A 23,355-nucleotide genomic window follows, 5' to 3' on the forward strand; every position below is an offset into this window, starting at 1 on the left:
CGGTGATGGGGGGTGCGGGCAGCGGTGACAGGGGGGCGCAGGGCAGCGGTGACGGGGGGTGCAGGGCTGCGGTGACGGGGGGTGCAGGGCAGCGGTGATGGGGGGGGCATGGGGCTGGCAGGGCTGCCCGGCGCCTGAGGAGTCTTCACAAGGCCTGCATGTTCTCAGGAGTGGTCAGATTCTCACAAACCCTGACCATCGGAGACCATCCTGCCAACCACAGGGACGATCCGACGCAAACAGGAGCAGCGGCCCTTTTCACCTTTCTTGTCAATCCTTTCACATCTATGATTCGTAGCGGCTTCGCTTACAGTAACACGTGACTTGTAAAACGTGACACGCAATTTAAACCGGATCCACGCAGACTCTCCCCGGTCAGGCACCGCACAGAATGAACCAGATTAGACAGCAGTTGGGGCCGCAGCCGACAAGACCTGGCTGGCGGGCACCTGTCGTGCCAGGAAGTGGGGTCCAGGCGGGGCCCCGAGGCCCACTACAGACAGATGGCTGCGGTGACCTCCGTCCTGCAGAGCAGGAGTGTTAAGGTCTGTGATAATCTACGTCAGTGCGTAAATCGGGGTTGCAGGGACAGGTGATGAAAGAACCAGATGTGCGAGGACGTGGGGCGGGAGGAAGGAGAGGCAGCCGCGCACGCCACGCCCTCTGCTGCCGTGGTCTGTCTGTGCATCCATGTCCACAGACCTGCCCGGAAAATGCTCAGCCCCCGTGCTCGCATCCCAACTAAAACCCGTCCACCCTCCGGAAGGGCAGGCTTCATTCCTAGACACTTGGGAGGAAAGTCAGTAACTATCAGATGAGCTGGAGCCTCCTGTCAGTTAATGGGAGCTCAAAAAGAACTCAGAAGAACTTCCCACGCAGTGGGACCGTCGGCGCAGGAAGCAGACAGCACTTCGGGCTGAGTTCACTAGAGAACTCAGAGCTGAGGTGGCTCCCCACGCAGTCACCCCGAGCCCGCGGCCTCGCACGGCAAGCGTGACAATCCCTTGCTCTTCCCGAGTGCGGTCGGCGCCCACCTCTCCCAGTCCACACGGCTGGCTGCACGGGAGCCGGCTGCTGGCTGGCCCACGATCCCCAGGGCCCGGCACAGGGCTGGCCCGAGGCAGGAGCGCCAGGGACACTTGTGCAATAAACACACAGACCAAAGTGAACAAGGAAGAAAAAGAGTGTATGCAAGGAAGGTCCTGGAGACCCCTGCCCGGGAAGTCCCCCGACCCAGGCCTGGTCAAGGGCACAACCAGCAGCGAGCCCCAAGCCCCTGCACCTGGCTCAAGAGGCCACCCACCTTGTCTCCCCTAGAGCACCCTTCCTCTCTGCCAAGTGATTCCAGAACCCTCTCTGTGCCCACGTGACTCTCGACTGCAGCGTACCTGGGGCCTGACGGGCAGGGTGAGGGGAACTGACTGTAATCCGAGGCTGGTGTTACCCAGCCGTCTCCGAAATGCCACCCTGGTGTTCTTAACTGCCCGACACCCCCTAATCATTTACCCCGTCGCTCTGCTGCCCCCGGACACACGCATGCATGTTTGTTGGCTGAGTGTTTCTAAAACACAACAAATAGCTTGATGCCCATCCAACAATGGTTCCCATGGGCTCCCTTTCCCGGCCACCGTGCAGGGCCCCAGGGACACACGGGAGCGGGGCATCCGGGCCCCAGGGGCACACGGTGTGTGTTCTGAATTGGCCTAATTAAATACGCTCTGAAAGATGCAGGGAGAAAAGGCTGGGTTTACAGCTGTTCTCATGTCTGGACCACTATGCTCCGATTTAAAGGAGGAGAAGTGGTCAGTGGCAGGAGGGGGCCCTGTCCAGGATGCCTCCTGACCTGGACCGTCAAGGCTGGAGGGCAGCGGTAAATTGTGGTCACCTCGAGGAAACCAGCTGTCTGAATCTGCCACTGGGCCAGCACAGGGAACAGAACGAACGGAAAGCCCGCACTGACCTCGGCTGGGATGCTGGCGACGGCGGGCGTGATCCCGTTCTCCGTGCTGACGTTCCCGGAGCTGTTGTTGGGGGAGCTGGGCGCGGAGCCGGGGGCGCTGCTGCACGCCGAGTCTGTGGGGCAGAGAGACATCCGTGAGCTGCACTCTGTGCAGAGGTCTCGGGCCAGGCAGTGGCACGTGCTTCCCTGGGCCCAAGCGGCAGAGGGGTCCCCCAGGGACTCCTGCTTCCAGCTTGCCGACTGGCAGAAACTACATCACGAAAGAACATGATCACAGTTCCCAAACAGGGGTGTGAGGCTAATTCCCTACCTTTGGTTTTGCTACGGACTTCCTCGTGAGCTCTAAATGTACGGCTCTGCGGAGGCCCCCCGCCCCGAGCCTTTTACACTGTGCACGTTACCAATTTTATTCCTCTTGAATTTCAAGATGATCTGACACGCCGGAAAGATAAGGCCTTAAACACCAATAACCTAACAACAAAAGACCAGGAAACACAGAAGCCACATGACTGTGAATAGGGAAGGTCAGACCAGCTGTGCTCACTGACACAGCCACTGGCCACTGGGCCCCCTTTGAATTAAAGCCTCTCATTTTTCCTATGCCACATCAAACACCCAGGGGGACATACAGCTAGCAGCTTCTGTGACCGATCGGTGTCACCTGAAATCAAGCACTAGGTGATCCTCTGAGTAACTTTACAGGTAGCGGTGACCCAGCCCTGCAAATCGGGACCGGGCTCCACGGCGACTGGCCTGCGCCTGAGGGACGTGTCCCACCCCCATCTCCCTTCTGCTGCCGGGCCAGCCATGGTGGTGACACTCGATGCTTAAAGCCGCTTCCATGTTCTCCTTTGGTTTAGTGGCATTTTGACAATGGCTTCACCATGGACGGTGAACTCTATGGTCCCTGGTCCTCTTGACCAGGCAGCTGTCATCACAGGATCGCCAGCCAGGCCACCGGCTGTCCCAGACACTGACAACGAGCTCAGACCATGAACACCCCCCACACACACACTAAACACCAAATCCAGAGCTTCTCTACCTGGGGAAATCATGTTTACTGTACTTCACGAACTGGGAGCTGCCGAGACGGTCGGGGGCTGAACAGCTGCTATACTNCCACACACACACTAAACACCAAATCCAGAGCTTCTCTACCTGCGGAAATCATGTTTACTGTACTTCACGAACTGGGAGCTGCCGAGACGGTCGGGGGCTGAACAGCTGCTATACTTTCCGCACAAAGACAAAGCTGCGGCCTCCCTAACGGAGGCTGCCACCTTGCCCCTGGGTGCAGTCCCCGTGGCCCTCGTGGGACACCTTCTCTGCGGATCCTATCCCAAGCTACACACCGGGTTCCACCCAAACTCCCTGCACATGGGTGCCCCCAGCAGGGTCACCAGCTAAATGCTCTCATGCAGCAAGGGTGGGAGAAACCGGGCCAATAAAATATGGATCTGGCTCCTCACCCATGTTCAACTCAGTTACGCCACTTCTAGGAACATGGCCTAAGAAATGAATACAAATGTGTCATCGTCACGATGTTATTTGTACCAGCACAAGTAGGACCCCATTCAAGATGCCAGAAAGTACTTGTGATGAGCATGTGCCCCCCGTGAGTGCTAACCACGCTGACGGGTGTGTGCACCGGCAGCTCATTATCTTCTCTGCTCCCGTGGCACACGTGGCCTTCACTAGCAACTGGGGAGAAGCAGCCATGTGCCTCCCCTGTCCTGCCGCCTGGTCTCCTGCCCAGGTGGGCCCCCACGCCCGCCCCTCCACCCCCCTGCATACATGCACTGATCTGCTCTCCTGCGGGAGACACCACCTCCCAGGGCTGCAGTCAGGGGGTCCCTTGCACTGTTGGTAAAGGCAGCTCTGCATTCTGCCCCCGGCTGCCTGGGCTCTGTGAGGGCCCGGAAGCCTGCCTCCTCCCGTTTCTCTGCCAGCTGCACTCATCTGCCACACGTCCACCAGCCTCCCTTGCCCTGGGCCGCTTCACGCGCACTCTGGACATGCCACGACCCAGTACCAGGCAGCTGTGGAGGGCACGGTTTGCTAGGTGGGCCACACGTGACGGTTGGGCCTCTCAAACGAAGGCAAGGACCCCTGTCCCTCTTTTCGCGCGCAGCTTGGTGCTGACTCACAGTGGCATTAAACAGCCACAGGCTGACAACGTGAATACGAGATCCGACGCTCAGGGAGGAGACTGCTGATGATTCCATCTCATCAACTGCAGGGCCAGGAATAAACGCGCGGCTCTCCTGCCTGTGGGAGCCGTCGGCTCGCGACCAGGCACTCCTCAAAGGAAACAAAGCTGCATCTGTGTTTGGACATGGGTTTTAACTCATGATTTCAAATGGAATCACCCAGTGGGTGAGTGTCTGGGTGATGATACTTCCTCTCTTCAGACAAAGCCTGTCTACACTAGAAACCCCCCAGCACTGAACCCCCCATCAATAACAAAATGAAGAGGGTCGACCCTTTCACACAAACATTCAGAGGCAGACGCTTGGGTGAGGGGCTCTCCACTGGCTACAGAACCCTGAAACACAGCGGCACGGGGCAGGCGTGAAGCTCTCCCCTTCACTCAGAGGCACGAGGCTCAGTCAGTGCGTGTGCGGTGCTGGCCACGGACACGAGGAGGACCAGCACCAGCGAGCCCCTCTCCTTCCCTGAGAACCCAGCACGGACAGACTGCCACCAAGAGCCCTGGATTTCAAGTGGGGCATTGTACTTTATGCAAACACAGATCCCCCCTTGACCCTGGTGTAGATTTCAGCAATGTGGACGTGTGCCCTCAGGACGTGGGATGCACCCCCTGGGGACTGTGGTATGCCTCAGCAAGTGGGATGCACCCTTGGGACCGGGGTGGGCCCTCTGCAAGTGAAGTGCACCCTTGTGGTGGGGGTGCGTCTTGGGAAGTGGGGAGCTTCCTCAGGAAGGAGGGTCTCCCTCAGGACAGGGCTCTGGCCGGGGGCGCACTTCTGCAAGTCCACCACTAGATGGGGGCCGAGAGCAACCCTCGCTAAGGAAGCCGAAACAACCAGGCTCCCTCGCTCCCTCCTTCCTTCCCTTCCCACCTGTGGGACTCCTGCCAGGAAGATTTTAATGCTCCCCAGTGGTCCAGACACTGTAATGGGCAGTGGAGCAGATCGGAACCATGTGACTTACCACTAATAGGACAGGATCGGTTAAACCTTCGGAGAAACCTCAACTTAAAATTCCGGTAAACACCCCGTGTAATGTCGAACCTGACTGCCCCAGTGGTGCCTGGGCCCGTGGGCACCAGCTCTCCGTGGCTGGGGCTGGGAGCAGACAGGCAGAGCTCCGCGTTCCTTGAGACCCCTGCCTGGGCACCAGTGGGGCTCTCGGACTCACACTGCCAACCCCTGGGGCTGAGAGCACCGTGCAGGGGTGCAGGTCTCAGAGAGGGTACAGGAGAGCCCCGCTGAGAGGGTGCAGGCCAGCACTGGTGCATACCTGTGACATCCAGCGGACGCTTCTTCAGAGCCGTAACCACTGGCCCATCTTTCCTACGTAGCAGGGGGCTGCTCCGTCGTTCAGCCACTTTCTGCTTTAGCCTGGACCGTAATTTCAAATTGGGTTCAGAGGCTGCATGAAAAGGAGACACCGTTACAGTCTGACGGTCATAACTGGGGTCAAGTTTATCTCACTGGCAGTGAAAAAATATGCACATTGGGTAAATAGTCACGCAACACGGATGTGTGGTTCCAGGGCAGAGGGAGGGCAGTGTTCCCGAGGCCTGTGCAGAATGTTTTCAGTCCTACTCAACAGTCCCAAATAATGAACAAAGCCTGTCTGAAGCCTTTGGCTAAGTTTCTGTAGCCATGTCGGTCGTTCCAGGTGGTGGCCCACGAATGTTATTACAATTTCTGTATGTTCCTCGTTCACCTGCGTTTCAAAAATTCCTCCCATGTCCAACAACCCGAAACAAACCGCTTGCCGGGGCTCCCGGCTGCCATGGGGTGCTAAGGCCAGACCGTACTCCACACCTGCGTGGAGGTGAGTGAGCCCCGGTCTCCGTCAGAGGCCGCCTGACGACAGGACACAGGTGTTGCCACTTGGCTTGGTCTGTTATCAGCTCTGCAGTGCTTTGAAAACCTGCGTATTTAAGCCAGCGGCTCCCAAGCCTCTGCACCTGGAGCCCAGACCACCCTGCAGGCCAATCAGGTCACACCTTTGGGAAGCGGGGTGCGGGCACTCCCATGTGAGGCTGCCTTGGGCAGCGGTCAGCCTCACTGCATCCAGAAGTGCTCCCCCCCCCGCCGCCCCGACCTCCCCACCTGCGCAGGCATTTCCATGAGTCCATCAGTGTTCAGGCCAGGCCAGCGGTAGGACCGCTGCCTCGAAGATGTTTGAGTTCTGAGGTTTTATTTGACTACTTTCAAGTTCCTACTGCTTTTCTGTTTGCAAATTAGCAAGTTTTTACCTTTTTGTTTGTTTTTAATCAGCAACCCTGCTGTTTTTAATCTTTCTGGAACAGGAAGTTCACTGCTCTCCAGAGCACCAAACAATATAATCGAATTTCCCCCTGGAATCAGAACTAAGACGGTCCGGGTTTTAAACAGCGGGCCACGCACCCATGTCCCGGGCACGGGGACTCAGTCCCTTGGGCAGCAGGGCAGCGGCGTGCCAGGACCGAGTGTCATGCCAGGGCGCCAGTGACCCTGCAGGACGCTGGGAGGCAAAGGGCAGCTCTCTGTGGGCCCTGGGAGGAGAAGGGGGTTGGCGGGCCACCTTCATGAAGCTTCCCAGAGGAATTGAAGGTGTGCTTTACAAGCCGCCAGGCTGATGGTGCCACCCCTGCTCTGGAAGCTGTGCACCCGGGGATAGGGGCTCTTTCCATTTGGCCGTGTTTGCGTGCAGAGCAAGTGCCCGTTCACCTGTAGGACTTGCACGGCAAGAAGTGGGAAGGATTCACATGAAGAACATGAGAAGTATTCTTTCCATATTGATTTTGAGACAACTAGATTTACGTGTTCCATTCATTTCTACTTCCACACGTGGAGTTTCTTATCATCACTTAACACGAGGAAAAGCCAAAACCTCATCTAACAGCAAGAAAACAGCTCTCCTCACGCCACGAAGGTCTTGGCTGGAAGGACATGAATATCCCCTGTGCAAGCTGGGGTCAGANGAGTTTCTTATCATCACTTAACACGAGGAAAAGCCAAAACCTCATCTAACAGAAAGAAAACAACAGCTCTCCTCACGCCACGAAGGTCTTGGCTGGAAGGACATGAATATCCCCTGTGCAAGCTGGGGTCAGAAGCCGCTCCTGAGATTGCCAGGCAGCGTGGGCCCCTCGGGAGGGAGTGCGTCAGGAGACCGTGTGTGGGTGGCTGCTGGTGGCGGGTCGCCCTAGGCCAGCTGCAGACCGGCCCTGCTACTGGGTCCGGCACCCCGACTTCCCCCAGGCCTGCAGGTCACTCTACGTTCAACACACTTGGTTGAGTGACAGCACTGGCCAGGTCAGTGGTCGGGCAGCCACGTCCTGCCTGAGGACAAGGACCCCAAACTCCTGCTGGAGTGACTCAGAGACTGTACCGGGCAGGCCCCGAGCCCCTCCCACCTCCCACAGCTGCTGTCGCTTGTCCTCAGGCCCCCACCCTCTCCGACCATGGCTGCGCGGCCCTGCTGTCCTCACAGGGGCCGTGGCACCACCTGACATGACTGCCCATCTGGCTTTTTCCTGGTTTCCCCCTGACCCCCCACACTTGAACGTGAAAGTCTGGGAGACCTGAAGGATCTGTCCGGCCTCCGTGATTCCAGGTGAGCCCAGCAATGCTCATTCTGCAAAGACGGACCCGACACAGGACTCACCACCCCTCCCAAAGTCGGCCCCTCTCTGGACCACACCTGACTTGCGGTGCCCGGTGCAAAACAGAAACAAGGGACACATGCTCAAGATGCTGAGTGTCTCATTTACGATGAAAGCAGAGTGTTAAACTGAGCAGGGTGGGCCCTGCCTGCAGCCCAGCTTAAGGCCACAGGGAGGCTCTGGGCTGGGCCTTTCTTTCCCCGTCCCTCTGGGGCTCCCCAGGACTGCCTCCCCAAGGAGCACCTGGGTGCAGGGCCAAGGACCAGGGCCGAGCAGCAGGCAGGGGGACTGGGAGGGAAGGGAGACAGTCACTTCCTTCTCTCTGCTCAGGGCCGGCTTTTCACCCGAGGACCCTGGCTGCGCCGGCAAGGGCTCTGAGGCACAGCGAAGGCCCTACTCCCCTGCTTTTCTCTGGAGAAGGCACACGCTCTAGCAGCCATGGGCCATGCTTTGAGCAAGCTGAAATGAGTTCTACAGGCCCCACGGAGAAGACACCGTGACTTGCGGTCCAGCTTTTCATAAGCATATTTCCTGAAACTTGCAAAATGCCTGCAACCCGAACAGCTCTGCACGGCAGCCACAGCTGAGAATACAGGTACCCTGCAGACCGCCCCCCCCACCAGGGGCAGAGCTGCAAGGTCGCATCTGCCACGTGCAGGGCCGCGAGACCCCCGCGGGCTCCACTGCACAGCTCCTGACTGCGCCTGAGGTCCTCAAAATGCATGCAGAGCCCAGTGTGGCTGACTACAGGGCTGTATTTTGTTCCTTGGAATAGGGCTGCAGGGCGACTGAGAGCCAGAGCAGGAGGGAGGCGCGCTGGAAAGGTGGCTCAAGGCGGCTGAATGCTCACGAGACGGAGGGTGCCTACTCCTGCTGGGCAACGTGGGGAGGCCGGGGATGCTTCTCCTCAAAGGCAGTCAGGTACATGACAGAGTCGGTCAGGTTCGGCCACCCTCGTCTTACCTTCGCCCCACCCCAGCCCCAGCACCTGCCCCTCCTTGGGCAGGAAGCACCTGCCGTTAAGATGACGCCCGCTCCTCACAAGCCCTGACATCTACACGGATGTCGTGCACGTCTAGCTTTCCCTGTGGGCCCGTCACAGCGCGGCAGCCATCAGGTGGGCATATCTGACTGTGTAGCGGGCCGGGGGGGCGTGTACCCAGAGGTCAGTTTGCCGGGAGGCAGTTACTGCTCTGGGGGCAGGGGCTGAGCAGGCAAGGGTGCACAGAGCGCCGTCTTGGCCAGGCACATGGCCAGAGCAGGTGCCCGAGCCGTTCTTCCTGAGACCCGCTAACAGCAGCCTGGGAGGCGACATGGGATAAACCACAGAACAGGAGTGCCAGTGTGGGAAGAAGACAGTGAAAAGGCCCAAGATCACATTAACAACAACGCCAGGAGAGGACACGGCAGAGCGGAGAGGTCATTAACACGGTGACAGGAGACCCCCTCCTCCTTCTGCAGGAGGCCTGGTGCCCGGAAGGGCTCGCTGCGGCCCCTCGCCAGGCAGACCCCATGGAGTTCTGGAGCTCTGGGGGCCAGGGGTTGGCTTTGTCAGTGCTGTCGGATTCTGCAACAGCCACTAAGATGCATGACAGAGACCCGAAAATCCTGCAGGAAAGTGGCTTCTGTCCCCAACAGTATTATCAGTCAGATGGGAGCCAGAACAGATATCTGCCAGCATCACAGACTCACGGTCACAGCCCGTGCAGGTCCTCAGAAAGCTGCTGTGCCCACCCAAGTGAAGGAGGGGGCCCCGCAGGAGTTGGGGGGAAGGGGAGGAGCCTCCCCGGGAGACCTGGGGGGACGGGAATAGCAGGTGGGGGCCTTGTGGCCAGGAGCCTATCTCCCAGGCCAGAGGGGAGCCTCGGGTCGCCTGCCGGGCAGGGGCTCCTCCATGTGAGTTAATGACAGGCACACAGAAAACTAAGCGGATGAAAAACAGGATCAACTTCAGGAAGAAGGCAAGTTCTGCAAACAAGGAAATGCAGGTGAGGTTACTCAGTGTTGGTGTCCACTTTCTGTAAGCCACCTGTCACAGAGCAGGGAGGGGAGGTCCTAGGCCTTGTGGGGCTCTCTGATTTATGCACACTTATTTACTTTGAAACAATAAAAAGAACTCTAGAAAGCCAAAGGACAGACTGGAATGTAACTTTTGTAGCACACGTGTCAGACGTAGGATTGATCTTGACCTATCCGGAAATCCTACAAAGCCACAATAAAAAAGAAAACACCCCAAAGAAAACTGGATGAGAGACTTGCCATTAAAATTCTATCCACTGAATACTGAAGGACCTGCCTGTGTGGCCTGCATGGTTCTAGGTGCCGTGCACGGGAACAGACAAGGCTGGGCCCAGCAGGCACTTGGAGCTCTGCACCACTCACTGGCCACATGCACGGCATGGGAACGTGACCCAAGGGTTGGGTCACAGCCACCCAGGTCCCCGCTGCAAATGGAGGACCTTCTCGTAGGAAAGATGGAAAATAAACATAAAGATACTCGAGCTTTCCTAACAGTGACGGAGTTGTTGAAAACAACCCAGGAAGCTTGATTTACTCATCCATCATGTGGGCTAGGAGGACCGTGGTGGCACCTTGCTAGTGATGCAGAGCTAACGGGCTCCCCGGAGCTCCAGAGCAGTGTATCGTGCTCAGCATCTCCGAGAGCGCAAACTGGAAGCCGGCAGTCCCAGTCCCAGGGATCGAGCCTACAGACACACTCGCACGAGGCAGCAGAGACAGGGTTACGCTAAAGAAGAGTCACACGCTGATACGCGCACGCTGGGATAGGACAGGGAAACGTGCTGATCTTTACACAAACGGGATGGTGAACCCAACATAACAGCGACTGAAAAATACAGCCAGAGGACAAAATGCAAAGCAAGTATTCTTGTAACGGAAAGAAAACTGCACGTGCTCGCTGAACAGATCCACAGTCCTGCACGTACGCGCAGAAGATACCTGGACAGACACCAAACTAACCGTAGCAGCTCGTCTCTGGGAAGTAAGATTCAGGATGCGTGCGTAATTTATGTTTTGTTGTAAGCACATAGTCCGTGACATTTCATAAAGAAAAAAATACTACATGGTGCTTGAGGGTGGTGTGTCTCCTACCCGGTCAGCGTTTCCTAGCTCATTTCTGTTGGCCATCAGCTCAGGGTAGATCGACCACTGAACAGTGGAAAGATGACTTCGACAGTCCATCTGGTACTTTTCATATTAGAGGGAGGTCAAGTCTGATGGATGTCAGTTTGAAGCATGAGACACGGGGTGTGTGAGCCAATCACTTTACGTAGAAGCTGCCTAGTATTTGACCATACTGACCAACTCTAGAAGCTTCCTAGGAAAGCAAAGTAAAGGCTTTTAAAAAACCCTCTGAACACACTCATATCCACTTTTTCAGAGCAGTCGATGGAAGATAGCCCAGCACACAGCCTGCGAGGCCGGAGGGGGCTGCCCATCTGGCGGCTGGAGCTCAGTGGGGCTGCAGTGACCCTCCCACTCCTCGCTCAGAGACAGCGCAGGAAGGGCAGAGTCCGCTGGCCCTGGCCCCGAGCAAGAGGTGAAGGGCCATTTATCACACTGCAACTGACCCTACGAAACACACCTGTGCATTGAGCTGCAGCGTGTGGGAGCAGCCCCCTCCGCCCCTGCTATGGACCTGCACCGGGCCCTCCGCACACGGCTGCAGAGCAAGACCTAGACTGCGGGGATCGGCAGCAGTGGTGCTGCGACAGCCCTGCCCAAGCCGCCCCATCCTACGCCTGGTGAGGTCAGCCTGCTCCCTGCACGGACATAAACTCAGCTGTGAGGATTGTCTTTCAGTTCGAGAGGGTCCCGGGACAATCCGCTGACTCGTTATTGTGTTTTGTGGCTGCAGAATTCACAGAGAACCCACCCTGGTTCTCCACGGGCTATGGACCCCTCTGGCAGATCCAGTAAGGCACTGGGGACACGCGGGGCTGCAGGTTACGGAAGGGGACCTTGGTGTCCAGCACGACGGGGCAGGGCTGCTGTGGAGACTGCAGATGGGGCCTGAATCCACCTTATTTGGGTTTGGGGTAAAAGCCTAGCCTCGCCCCTCACATGCCTGGGCCCCCTCCCTGGCCCGGCCCCATGGGTCCACCCGGACACTCGAGTGGGGCCTGGACCCTCTGTTCCCTGCCCACCAAGCAGCTCCGAGCCCGGCACCCCGGATGCTCACGATATCACCACCACACAGAGACTGGTGCCGAAGCTGACGCCGCCCTGGGGCGGGCACAGCACACTACCTTGGGGTAGCACGCCCACACAGAAGCTCCAACCGGGCCCTCCAGGTTAGGTGTGAGCAACAGAGTCCGGACCCCAACTTAAGTGCAGTGTGACTGGACAAGGCAATTAGCCTCAGAATCCACCCCCAAAGGTCACCGCCAGCCTTGAAGAGTCTCTAGAGAACACGCGTGCTCTCCACAGATTCCGTCCCCTGGGTGTTCGGGCGCCTCAGGAGGCAACATGGGAACAGCAGTCACTGGGCACAATATGGGGGGGGGGCACTGTGACCCTCGCTCATGGGACAGCAACATGGGTCATCTGACAACGAATGCTGGGTGGGTGGGGGAGGGGAGCTGGTGCTAGGCCCGGGCTGCACGGGAGGCTGTGTGAGTGGCCCAGGGGGACCATGCTGCCGCCTTCCTGCCCAGGGCAGGCTCCACCAGGCGCCACGTTCTTCCCTCTGCTCCTGAGAGCAGACCGCACCCCCGTGACCCTGCCGCCTGCTGCACAGCGCCTACCCAGCACCTTACCCCCTACCCGGGGAGTCCCAGCCCATGGGCCACAGGTGGGCCAGGCTGACTGCGAGCTCTCCCTGCTGAGCCAAGCAGCTTTGCCCACAGACGGGGAAAACTGCCATTTCCCACATCTTAGAAATCAGCTGCTGCTTCCCATGAACAGCTGCAAACCTGCGAGGTGCTGAGCTACAGGAACCTTCTAGAAGGAAGAGCCACAGGAGCCACTGGCTGCAGAAGCGAACACGGGCTGAAGCCGAGTGTCGGTGACCCAGCGTCCGGGCTGGTGCACGGGCCGTGGGGAGCTGTGACCCGCACCACCAGCCTCCCGCCACTTCATTGGTGCCAAGGGCAGGCCTGTGGGCAGCACGACCGCTCTTGACTCAGCTGACGCAGGCGACTCCTCCCTGAGCACCACCCTGTGGTCTGCTTCCTGAAACAGACGGTTGGCGTCCTGGACGAGTGAGGGGTGCCCAGCGTACGGTGCTAGGCGCTGAGGTCCCAGAGCTCACGGTCAGAACAGGAGAGGATGGAGACGGGCAGTGACAGGAAGCTTTGTTTTGTTTTGTTCTGGTCTCGTTTCCTCATAAGTCACAGAGGACAATTTAAGAGGCATTATAAAAAAACTGACGGCAGCTAACATCTTTAAAAATACAAAGCTGAAGAAGCTACTGCAGAAAAATACAATCTCTAAACGTCATCAACATGACAAAACCGGATCGGCTTTGAAAACTGGAGAAGCATCCTTTCTTCGGTGTGAATGTGGAATCGAACGCTTTGCTTAGATGTGATCCCTGGCTGAGCTGCTCGATGCCCCACAAACCCCAGGAAGGACCCACAGAAGGGCGCAGGGTCGGGGGCGTGGAACAAGTCCCAGTACATCTGTGGTTAGCAGATTTCGAGAGGCTCAGAAAATCCGTCAGATGGTCCCTACTTCACCTGCTCGGGACCTGTGCAGTCAGGAGATGACCCAGTCTGCTGCGAGGTGGGGATGCCCCGCTGTCTCACACGGAAGGGGGCAGGGTCTCCAATAGGAAATGAGGTGAGCCCAAGCTGGGTCCTCAGGTGGTGAAGAGGAACCAGGGGCTGGGATGTGAACCCCAACCCCCCAGCAGGGCAAGGCGCGCTTTTCCCGCAAGACTTCCAGCAATAACTGGCATCCACTTCTGCGTGGCCTTCCCTCAGAAGAGTCTACCGTTTCCACCAAACTCCTCGCCAACTGAGGGAAGGGTAAGGGGAGCGGAGTCTGGTGGGAATGGGCTGTTAGATGGGGAAAGGATCAAGGGGAAAATGAGAGCAGAGCCCCCACAGCCAGGCCCCCTCTAAGCACTTTGCAAACATCAACTCTGTGACTTCTCCCAGCCCAGGAGGTAGGTGTTTCCAGATGGCAAAACACGGAGGCACAGAAGGCGTCCCCAATAACAAGGCAGGAAGTGAAGCATCTGGATCTAAACCCAGGCCGCCAGCCCTGCAGCCGGCGTGAAGGAGGCACTCCCTGAACATGCAGAGGCTTGGGGGGGTCGGGGCGCCTTTCTCCTGAGATGGAGCAGAGCTGGGCGGGTGCGCCCAGGAGCAGCAAGAACGGCTCCGCACTCCACGGCCCTGCGGCTGCCCTTACGGGACTGGGGGCGGGCAGTCGCTATGCAAGAGCCAGAGTCCAGTGCAGGTTGAAACTACGGGGATTATTTCAGTGTATGTCACACTTATTAAAGATGGTAACTGTAATTCATTCGAGGCATTCTGCAACTAAAATTTCATGTTTATAGTCTTTCCTATTACTGATTCTCGTAGAAATGCACAGATATAAATTATTGAGAATTAGTGACATCAAGTGTTTGAAAGTGGATACGTTTAGGATGATACAGGACACCTAACTACACTCTATTCCCTTAAGTGGTTTAAACATTTCCTCTGAAATCCTTATATTATTAATATTATTAATGTGCTGGTGATGCCTTTTTGAAAAATTGATAATGCAATCAAATCTTAATTAAGTTCTTCTGGAGCGCTGTGTGCTCACGGGCACTTCCCCGAGCATGACGAGGAGTCTGCATGTTTCAGGGCGGCAGGGGGCTGGGGCGGGCCGCACGGCAGGGTTCAAGGCCAACAGGTGGGAGAGGCTGTGCTTCCAGAGAGAGGACTGGGGCCCATGAGACGAAGGCGGCCGGCCATGCATCTCTGAGGAACAGCAACAGGGCACCGTGGAGTTGGCCATCCTGCACCCAGAGTCCTCCAGAGACCCTCGCTACAAGCAGTAGTGCCACATTCTGTGTCTTGTAACAGGAGCCAGCGTCCAGGTGGCATGGGCCTTGTCTGTTTGGGAGAGGGAAAGGACCAGAGCAAACATCCCCTCACGGGCACTGCCATTTCTATTTGAGAGGGAAGTGGGAGCCCCGTGAGGGCCCCAAGAGGCAGGGGTCGTTCACTGTCCTTTCCTGGGACCTCAGGGGAAGAGTCAGATGTGTCTTCTGGCAAGGCAAGGCCCCTCAGCAAGCCATGGGTGGCTCTGCTTGGTGGCCAGGTGCTCAGCCTTCTGCTTCCTCCACTGGGACCTTGGGGGCATACTCGCCACACCCAGGGCAGGAGAAAGCCCTGCTGCTCAGTGTATCCATAGTGGGGAGGGTCTGGGTGTGCATGACTCCATCTTACTGATGAGAAACTGAGGCCAGGGGAACCGAAGGAATCCATTGCAGGGCACACAGAGCTATAAAACCAGTGGAAAGATCCGACCCAAGATGCTGGCTGGTGGAGCCCATGACCTGTCCATCTGACCCACCCTCATGCCTTAGGGTCAGGGAGACCTCCTGCCATTCACGCTCTTTCCCAGGCCAGGGCAGCTGGGGCAGGCACGGTCTTCCTCTCTCCCAGCACAGAGCCCACTGCTTCCCATGACCTCCTGTTCTGCTGATTTAAGTTTGGTTCAACAAAGGACCAGGTTCCAGAAGGGGGGACAGGGGCCACCTTGGGAGATCTGGCCCCAGCTCCTGACAGAGACTTTCCTGTTGAGCACGTGGGCTCTCTCTGGGTGAAACCCACAGCTCTGCTCTGTGGACGAGTGAGAACCACACACACACCGAGGAGAAGAGGACACAGTGGCACCTTCACTTTCCACCAGGGGACGGTTTACAGCCAGCAGGAAGCCCTGCCCATGCCTGCAGGGTCCTCACCGCTGACTCGGAAAGGCTCTGCCAACCTCTCTCCCATCCTCGTCAAGGATTCTGGGGTCCTTGGCCCGTGGTCGTCCTGCGAGGGCCACTCCATCTCACACTCTTGAATGTCAGTCAAGCACTGCCGAGGGGTCTCCCTGCAATTTCTGGCTCTGGATTCAGGCTCTGCTCCCTGTGTGCCGCACTGAATCCTCTGGGGCACAGCTCTGCCTATCGAGTCGCTCCAAGTCTTCCCATCTTTAGGGCGGGGTGGCAGATGAGCTCCCAGCCCCATCCCCCAATATCTCATCACTTGGGTGAAGATGCTGGTGTCTGACTGCCTTAAAGCATATCTGTCTAAAATCAACCAAAATCCTCCGTATAAAACAAAATTTGTGTTTACGAAGAAAAAGCTGTGCCACACAGGCCTCACTTCCACTAAGTAGGAACTTCCCACAACGCCCTGCAATCACAGGCTCCATGTACCGTGTCTGTGACCAGGGCACCCGATCTTCCACAGCCTGCCCCAGCCTGCCCTCACCTCGAGGGGGGCAAGGCCTCTGAAGATGCGCTCCTCCTCTGGCCCCTGCCCTTCCGGCCACCCTCGTGCACTGGCCACAGCCACTCTGATCTTTCTTAAAAGCCGCTGCCCACTTAAACCATCACCGCTGGAGAAAGTCCAAGAGAGCCTGTTGGACTGTGAATACCCTTCTTCTTCTGGTCTGTGACAGGGCCACACATACCCCGAGGCGTCCTCCTGAGATGTCCTTGCAGGACACAATGAGTTTCTTTCTTGAACAGACTTCCTCCCACTCTGGGACCCCCAGCTGCCCCCGCTGCCCAGGCCCTGCCTGGAGTCAGCCCCAAGGGCCAAACGCTAGCTGGCCTGCTCCTGCAAGGCCTCACGGGGGGGGGGGGGGGGGGGGGGGGGGGGGGGGTGTCAGCAGGAGGTGCTGTGCCCCTGAGCCCAGCAGGGGACGCTCTGGGCTGTGACAAAGTATAGCACATCAAGAGAAGAGTAAGCTTGGGTGTTGTTTAAAAAGGAGTCTGAGTTTTAAAACGTAGGTGTGCACACAAGAGGTTTGCTGCTTTTGGTATGAATCATACAGCCATGCTTAAGGACATCATTTTAAAATGATGTTCTAATACAAAAAAGCAAATACTTAGGCACAAGCAGGGATTCCCTCTGACAGCCTGTAGGGAATGTGGGAGGGCCAGTCAAGAGCCCCAGCCCCTGTGGGATGTGTGGGAGGATCCAGTCAAGAGCCCTGCCCCCTGTGGGACGTGTGGGAGGAGCCAGTTGAGACCACAGTCCCCTGTGGGCATCTGGGAGGGGGGCGGTTGAAGGCACATCCCCTGAGGGGCGTGTGGGAGGGGCCGAGTGAGAGACCCGCCCAGGCCCTGGGCCCTGGGCACTGACCTGTTTTTCTGAGCGGGAAGTCATCCTTGCTGTCATACATTCCCAGGACCGGATGGTTGTAGGAGGCCGACACCCCGCTCTGGGGCGGGGAGCTCTGGTCAAGGGAACTGTGCTGTGTCTTCCTGGAGAGAGCAAGCAAAGACAGACGGAGGAGTTAGCTAGGGACAGAAGCCTGCCTGACACATCAGCCCCGGATCAGCCCTGGCTGCCCAAGGAGACAGGCTCTATCTGGGGCAAAGCTGAAATGAGACGAAAACCAATGCTGACCGCGAACCGAGGCTGAGCAGCGTCTCCACAGCCGAACCCCATGCCAAGAGGAGTGGGGGCCAGCGCGACGCCTGGCAGTCATCCTGTTCCTCTCGGGTGGCTCCTTGCGCCGCTGGTCCCTGGCCACCAGGCCACCACCAGCCACGGAAAGGCCTGTCCTCGGGGCAGATGGCGGCCACATGTGGACAGGAACAAAGGCACGGTCGGAGGCAGCTGAGATCAGGTGGGGCACATTCGGAACAAGTGGTGGTCAAGTCTGGGGTCCCCAAGGGGACCTCCCTTCAGCAGAAAATACCCAGTGTTCATCTGCACCTAGAGGAACAAAATCCGCCTCGTCACCCTTTGTCCTTGCGGAGGGTGGGTGGCAGTAACCCACACCTTATGCCTGGAAGTGCATCTATGACCTTTACTGCCTCCAACGACCAGCCAGGCACCATTCAACATCCTTAAAATGGCGAGCCAGGATTTGGCTCCAGGAGGAGGCTCAGGAGGGCAGGAGGGGAGTGAGGGCTCGGGAGTGAGGTGCTGACGGCCCTCGGGAAGACCATCGGCATCTTCCTGGAAGCACCCACCCTGGGTGTAATGAATTCTGTTGAGTCTTTAAACCGTGTAATCTGCTTAATGACTTGAAACAAATTTGCCAACTTACTTATTTGGAATTTGTTAGACTATTTATTTGAATACACAGTACTCCATATCCACGCACCTGGTGTGATTTGAATTAAGAATAGGAGCTCTTAAATGCTTACAGGTGGGTAATTTAAATATTTGAGAGCAAACTTGTAGAGAGAATGGGCTGATCACAGAGACCCGTCCAATGAGCACGGGCCGGACATCTGGGCTGTGGGGCCCAGCCAGGCCGTGCAGCAGGAAAGAGCTCCCGCTCCTGGGGACAGGTGCACCCACACCGCGGTATCCGCATCACAGGTTCACCTCCTCAGGCAGGAAGCCCTCCTTTTAACTCGTGGTTGCACTGAGACAACCTGGGCTCACCTCGGGGGGACATTCTCTGATAATCTCATTAAAGGTCTGAGGGTGGGGCACCTGGGGGGCTCAGTTAAGCAGCAGCCTTTGGCTGAGCCTTTGGCTCAGGTCATGATCCCGGGGTCCTGGGATCAAGTCCTGCATTGGGCTCCCTGCTTCTCCCTCTCGCTCTTCCTGCTGCTCTGCCTACCTATGCACTCTCTCTCTGTCAAATAAATAAAATCTCAAAAAAAAAAAAAAAGATCTGAGGGCAACACTATCTCTACTAAATCACATCTTCTGAGGTGTCCTTCGGGGAATGTGGCCTTGGCCAGTTTCAAACTTCTTGGTGCTTAGACACAATCTGGGAAAGAATTTGCTTTCTCTTTCATGAGACACATGGAAAGACCTGTGTGTGCATTTTGTGACCCGAAAGTGTGAATAATAATTATTGGTAGAATATTATTATAAATAATAACTACCGTTGTTAGACTTTAATTGTATGCTGTTTACAATAAAGCCAGAAGTTGGAAAAGCTGTATTTGTTCAAGATCTAGTAGATTTTCTCTTCCAGTTTGGTCTTTGGAGATGCTGTCAGGGTGAAAGCCCTCCCTTCTCTCATCAGGCTTCGGAGCCGCAGCACGAGGCCAACCTGCATCCCCCAGCAGACGCGTCTGGGTCAGGGTGCAGGTGGCTGCACCCACCCCGCTCCGGCCTAGTCCGGGGACTTCAAGGCAGTGACTCACGTCACCACAGCCCAGCTTCCTTGGACTGGGCAGACCCCGGGACAGGAGCTCGTCCCCAGGTGCCCATCACAGGGCTGAGCGGGCCGCTCCAGGGAAACCCGCTGTCACCCCTCCCCCCAGGGACCGTGACGTGTGCCCCAGGAAACGAGGACCTGGAGGGTGAGCAAATACGAAGCCTGCATGTGCTCCTCACACTGACAGGCTCTCAAGCTCACAATCTTGTACACACCTGCAGCTTCGTACCCCATCCTCACACCCTCACACACGCCCCACCCCATCCTCACACCCTCACACAAGCCCCACCCCATCCTCACACCCTCACACACACACTCCCACATGCACACCTGCTGCTCCCACAGCCTCGTACAGGGGAGCAGGACCCGAGGGCAGCTCCTTCCAGGAGCCTCAGCCCTGCCCACAAACCACGTCCCCAGCCCCCAGCCGCTCCTCAGCATGACAGGAGGCGCTGGGCGGCACCTCTGCTGGCCTCTGGGCAGATGGACGGTGACACCTGGTCTTCCAGGCAGTGCTGCCGGAAGCAGGGAGACCGGTGCCGCTTCCTTTGCTTCCGCAGTCCTCCGTAGCTGTACCTCGGAGCAAAGCTCCACACGCACCAGCCACCTCAGCTCCCCACAAGTGGCCCTTCCCGCTGTACCAGATGGCCGCGTGTGACCTCAACACAACGTGTACTCGCTCAACCAGCACCATGCGACACAAGCACCGTGTGAGCCACACGCCCAACTTAATGGTACAGCAGCCCCGTCACAATGAACAAAAATGGTCAAACTGACTTCGGCAAGCTCTTGAACCCAAAATATCCAAACATTATCATTTCAACATGCAATCAATCAAAGAATGACCCGTGAAATAGTTCACACCCTTTCCTTCGTGCGAGGCTCTGCCGTCCGGTGTGTCTGGTGCTGTAGCCCGTCTCGGGCAGAGCATCCTTGTCTCTGTGCTCGGAGACACGTGCGGGGGCCAGCACTGCAGCAGACCCAGAGCAGTGTCGTCTCCACAGACAGGACCCTGCACCACCAGCAGGTGAGCTCCGGTCCCCCCGGCTCCTCATCGTGCTGACTCCAGAGCGTCACGTGCGCACGTCCCCAGAGCTCCATGTCGCTTCTCTGTCTGAGCGTCATATCTCAGGCCTGCCATCCCGTGTTTACCTGCTGGTGGGCGTTCAGACTGCTTCCATCCCTTGGCAGTAAGGAACGACGTGGCTATGACCACAAGAACACAAGTCTATGTGGACGGAAGTTTTTCTTCCTCTTGGCAGATACGAGCAGGACAGTGTCATGGGGCAGGGACACATGTGCCTGTATGACAAACTACTGGACTGTTTGCAAATGGCTGCACCAGTCCGCTCCCACTGGCTGCGTTCACCAGCACTTGGTCTGCTAAGCCTTGCCATCCTGATGGGTGTGAGGTGGTGCCTCCCTACGGCTGTGATCTGCATTTCCCCGACAAGGATCTTTTCCCCGACTGACCGGCTGTCTATAGATCTTATTCTCTGAGGTATTAGTTGCAATCTTTCACTTGTATTTTTTCAGGAGATCACCTGTCGTCTTATTGAGTTGTAGACGCTCTGTATGTATTCTGGATACAAGCTGTCAGCTATCGGCACTGTGAATATTTTTTTAATAATATTTTATTATATTATGTTAGTCACCATACAGTACATCCCCAGATTCCGATGTAAAGTTCGATGATTCATTAGTTGCGTATAACACCCAGTGCACCATGCAATAGGTGCCCTCCTTACTACCCATCACTGCGAATATTTTCTTCCAGTCTGTGGGTCGTCTTTTTATTTTCTTAATGGTGCCTTTGAAAGAGCAGTTTTTAATTGTGACAAAGTCTACCTTGGAGTTTTTGGTTTACACTCGAGGGCTGTGGGATCCTAAGAACTCTGTCGACTTCTGCCCCCAGGTTGTGAATGTTCTCTCCTAGCAGTTTTAGCTTTTGTGTTTGGGTTTACATTTGTGCTAATCATTGTGGGTGGAGTGAGGCTAGGGTCAAAGTTCAGTTCTTCCTCCATGAAGACCCAGTTTTCTGACGGAGTTTCTGCCATCACACAGCAAGTGAACGTGACAGTCACTCCATGATGTTGGGTTTGGAGTGACAAAACAAGACAGCTGCCAAATTCGGTGCAAACAAACCTGTCCCCTGGCTGACTTGCCCACTCCAGCCGGTGTGCCCTAAATCCCTGAGAGAGCTGAACCCAGAGCAGGTGAGCCGAATCAGGGTCAGGCCTGACCTTGGGAGCCTTGCTCACCGGGAAGCAGTTGTGTCAATCCCTCCTGGGACCTCCCACCAGCCCAGCATTAAAAGCCACCTGCCCTATCTCCTCCCCCTTCCCTGTTCCCAGGAGCTCCTCCCTAGAAGCCCCTCCCTCCGTTCTAGCCCTTCTCCTCAGGGCTCCCCTTCTGCAGGACCCACCCCTCCCTGCAGCCTCTGGAACTGGAGGCGACACACTCTCCGGCCACATTCGAGCCCGTCACTGCAGCCTCCCTTCCGACCAGTGGTCTCCCTGCCCCAGCCTCCTGCCTGCTCACAGGGGGGCCCGACACCAACCTTCTTCCACCACTGTGGCTGCCGCCATCCAAGGACTCTGACGTGGTCAACCCACGATGCCTGCATGCCACCACACGGCCTCCTGCAGGCTCCCAGTCTTCTGACCCCTCACCAGCCAGACCTCCCGTTGCACCACCCCTGGGGCATCCCCACCTGCCAACCACCCCTCCCTCCCAGCAGGTCCCAGAGGACCTCTGCCTTCCTGCTGCCTCTACAGGCCAGTCGTGCCAGGTCCCCCCAGTGCCTCCCAGTCTGAGCCCCATGGCCTGCTCCTCTTCCTGCCGTCTTTAGTGTGAACCCCACGGATACCATCTCAACGGCTCCCCAAACGGCTCTCCTTGGGGCATCAGCCGGCTGCCGCCACCCCCGTGGGACAGTGGAGCTTTCCCACAGCAGGCCCAGGTGGCCGGTGCTGCTACCGGCGTTTCTAAGGAATCCTCCACGTGGTGGCCGTGGGCTGGTGGCCTCGCTTGTGGCTTTTCACGGACGCCACTGCCTCTGCAGTAGGAGTCGAGTCACTGGCTGAAGTGTGTGCACGCCAACAGCGCGTGCAGACAGGCATGAGCACAGCTTTCTGGACCAGCAGCATGTGGCAGCTGCACATGGTGTGAGGGCAGCCTTCTCTGCCTCGGAAGAAAAGTCCTTTTCGGTTGTACTGTTGACAGCGGCGAAATCTGCCAGGATACGTGGGATCATTGCAGTGGATGTGCTGCTGTTCGATTTAGTCAAATAGTTGCCCATTTGGGAGCTTGAGAATAGATATGTTTTTCCCCAATAAAATGAATGATAACCATATTTTGATTTATGAAAACAACCCTATGGGTTTTCTGTGAGAAATGAAATTACCCTTGAAAACGGGAAAACTGTATTTCAAAGCAAAGCCTGGGAAGCATGCTTGATCGTTGTTTCCACACGTGGCCTGGGCGGTGGCCGGCCCCTCTGCAGCAAGCTCGTGCTCAGAGACAGCCCTTTGCACGGGGGCACCCTCCCTGACCTTTCCACAATGGCACACCAGCTGTCTTCAACGGTCAGCATGAACAAGGCTCTCCGGTGGCCCCTGTCCATAACGCGCACTCTGGGAAAGGGTTCCTAGCGTAAACATAAAATAGACCACAGATGCCATGGGCTTCCCCAGCAATCAATAGAACACTGGGTAGAAATTCAGTAGGTGCATTTGGACAATTCAGACCAGAGTTCCAGTAAGCGGCTCTTTTTGTGGCCAAAATATATGGTGAGAAGAGTAACGGCCAGGCGCCGGCCCCACACAATTCAGTCTGTTCACTTACAGGCAGGCCCCTCTCTGTCCTGACGACCGCTCCGCGCATTCACCGCCAGACCGCTCCAGCTACCCCGTGTTTGCGGCTGTGCTTAGAGAGCCTCTCAGTCCACACCTTCCCCCCCCCGCCTCACCGGGAGAAGAACCAGGTGCCACTCAGACCTGCTGATGACCACATGCCGCTCGGGCCCCGGACAGGGGGCCCCAGTGCCCTGCGCACCCCCACTTACCCGTACCAGTAGCGAGGGTCGCTGGAAATGCAGTGGTTGAGGTTCCGGTGGGCCAGCGCCTTCTTCTTATTGAGGACAAATTCTTGCAACTTCATCTTCACTTCTGTGCTGGCCACCGCACCTGGCGCAGGAGGAAGCACAGACAGGTGACCGACTGGAGGCCCTGGC

General features: G+C 57.0%; 1 protein-coding gene across 1 annotated transcript in view; it reads right to left on the bottom strand.

Moving 5' to 3' along the window:
- HDAC4 (histone deacetylase 4) overlaps positions 1-23,355 on the bottom strand; it is a 166,381-nt gene that overhangs the window by 76,612 nt on the left and 66,414 nt on the right. Inside the window, exons 4-7 of the mRNA XM_034655536.1 lie at positions 23,188-23,308; positions 17,132-17,253; positions 5,444-5,575; positions 1,961-2,073 (exon numbers count right to left, since the gene is read on the bottom strand). Of these exons, the coding sequence (XP_034511427.1) occupies positions 1,961-2,073; positions 5,444-5,575; positions 17,132-17,253; positions 23,188-23,308 (488 nt within the window). The remainder of the gene's footprint in view (positions 1-1,960; positions 2,074-5,443; positions 5,576-17,131; positions 17,254-23,187; positions 23,309-23,355) is intronic.

The sequence above is a fragment of the Ailuropoda melanoleuca genome, chromosome 2 (genome assembly GCF_002007445.2).
Source record: "Ailuropoda melanoleuca isolate Jingjing chromosome 2, ASM200744v2, whole genome shotgun sequence".
Classification (NCBI taxonomy): domain Eukaryota; kingdom Metazoa; phylum Chordata; class Mammalia; order Carnivora; family Ursidae; genus Ailuropoda; species Ailuropoda melanoleuca.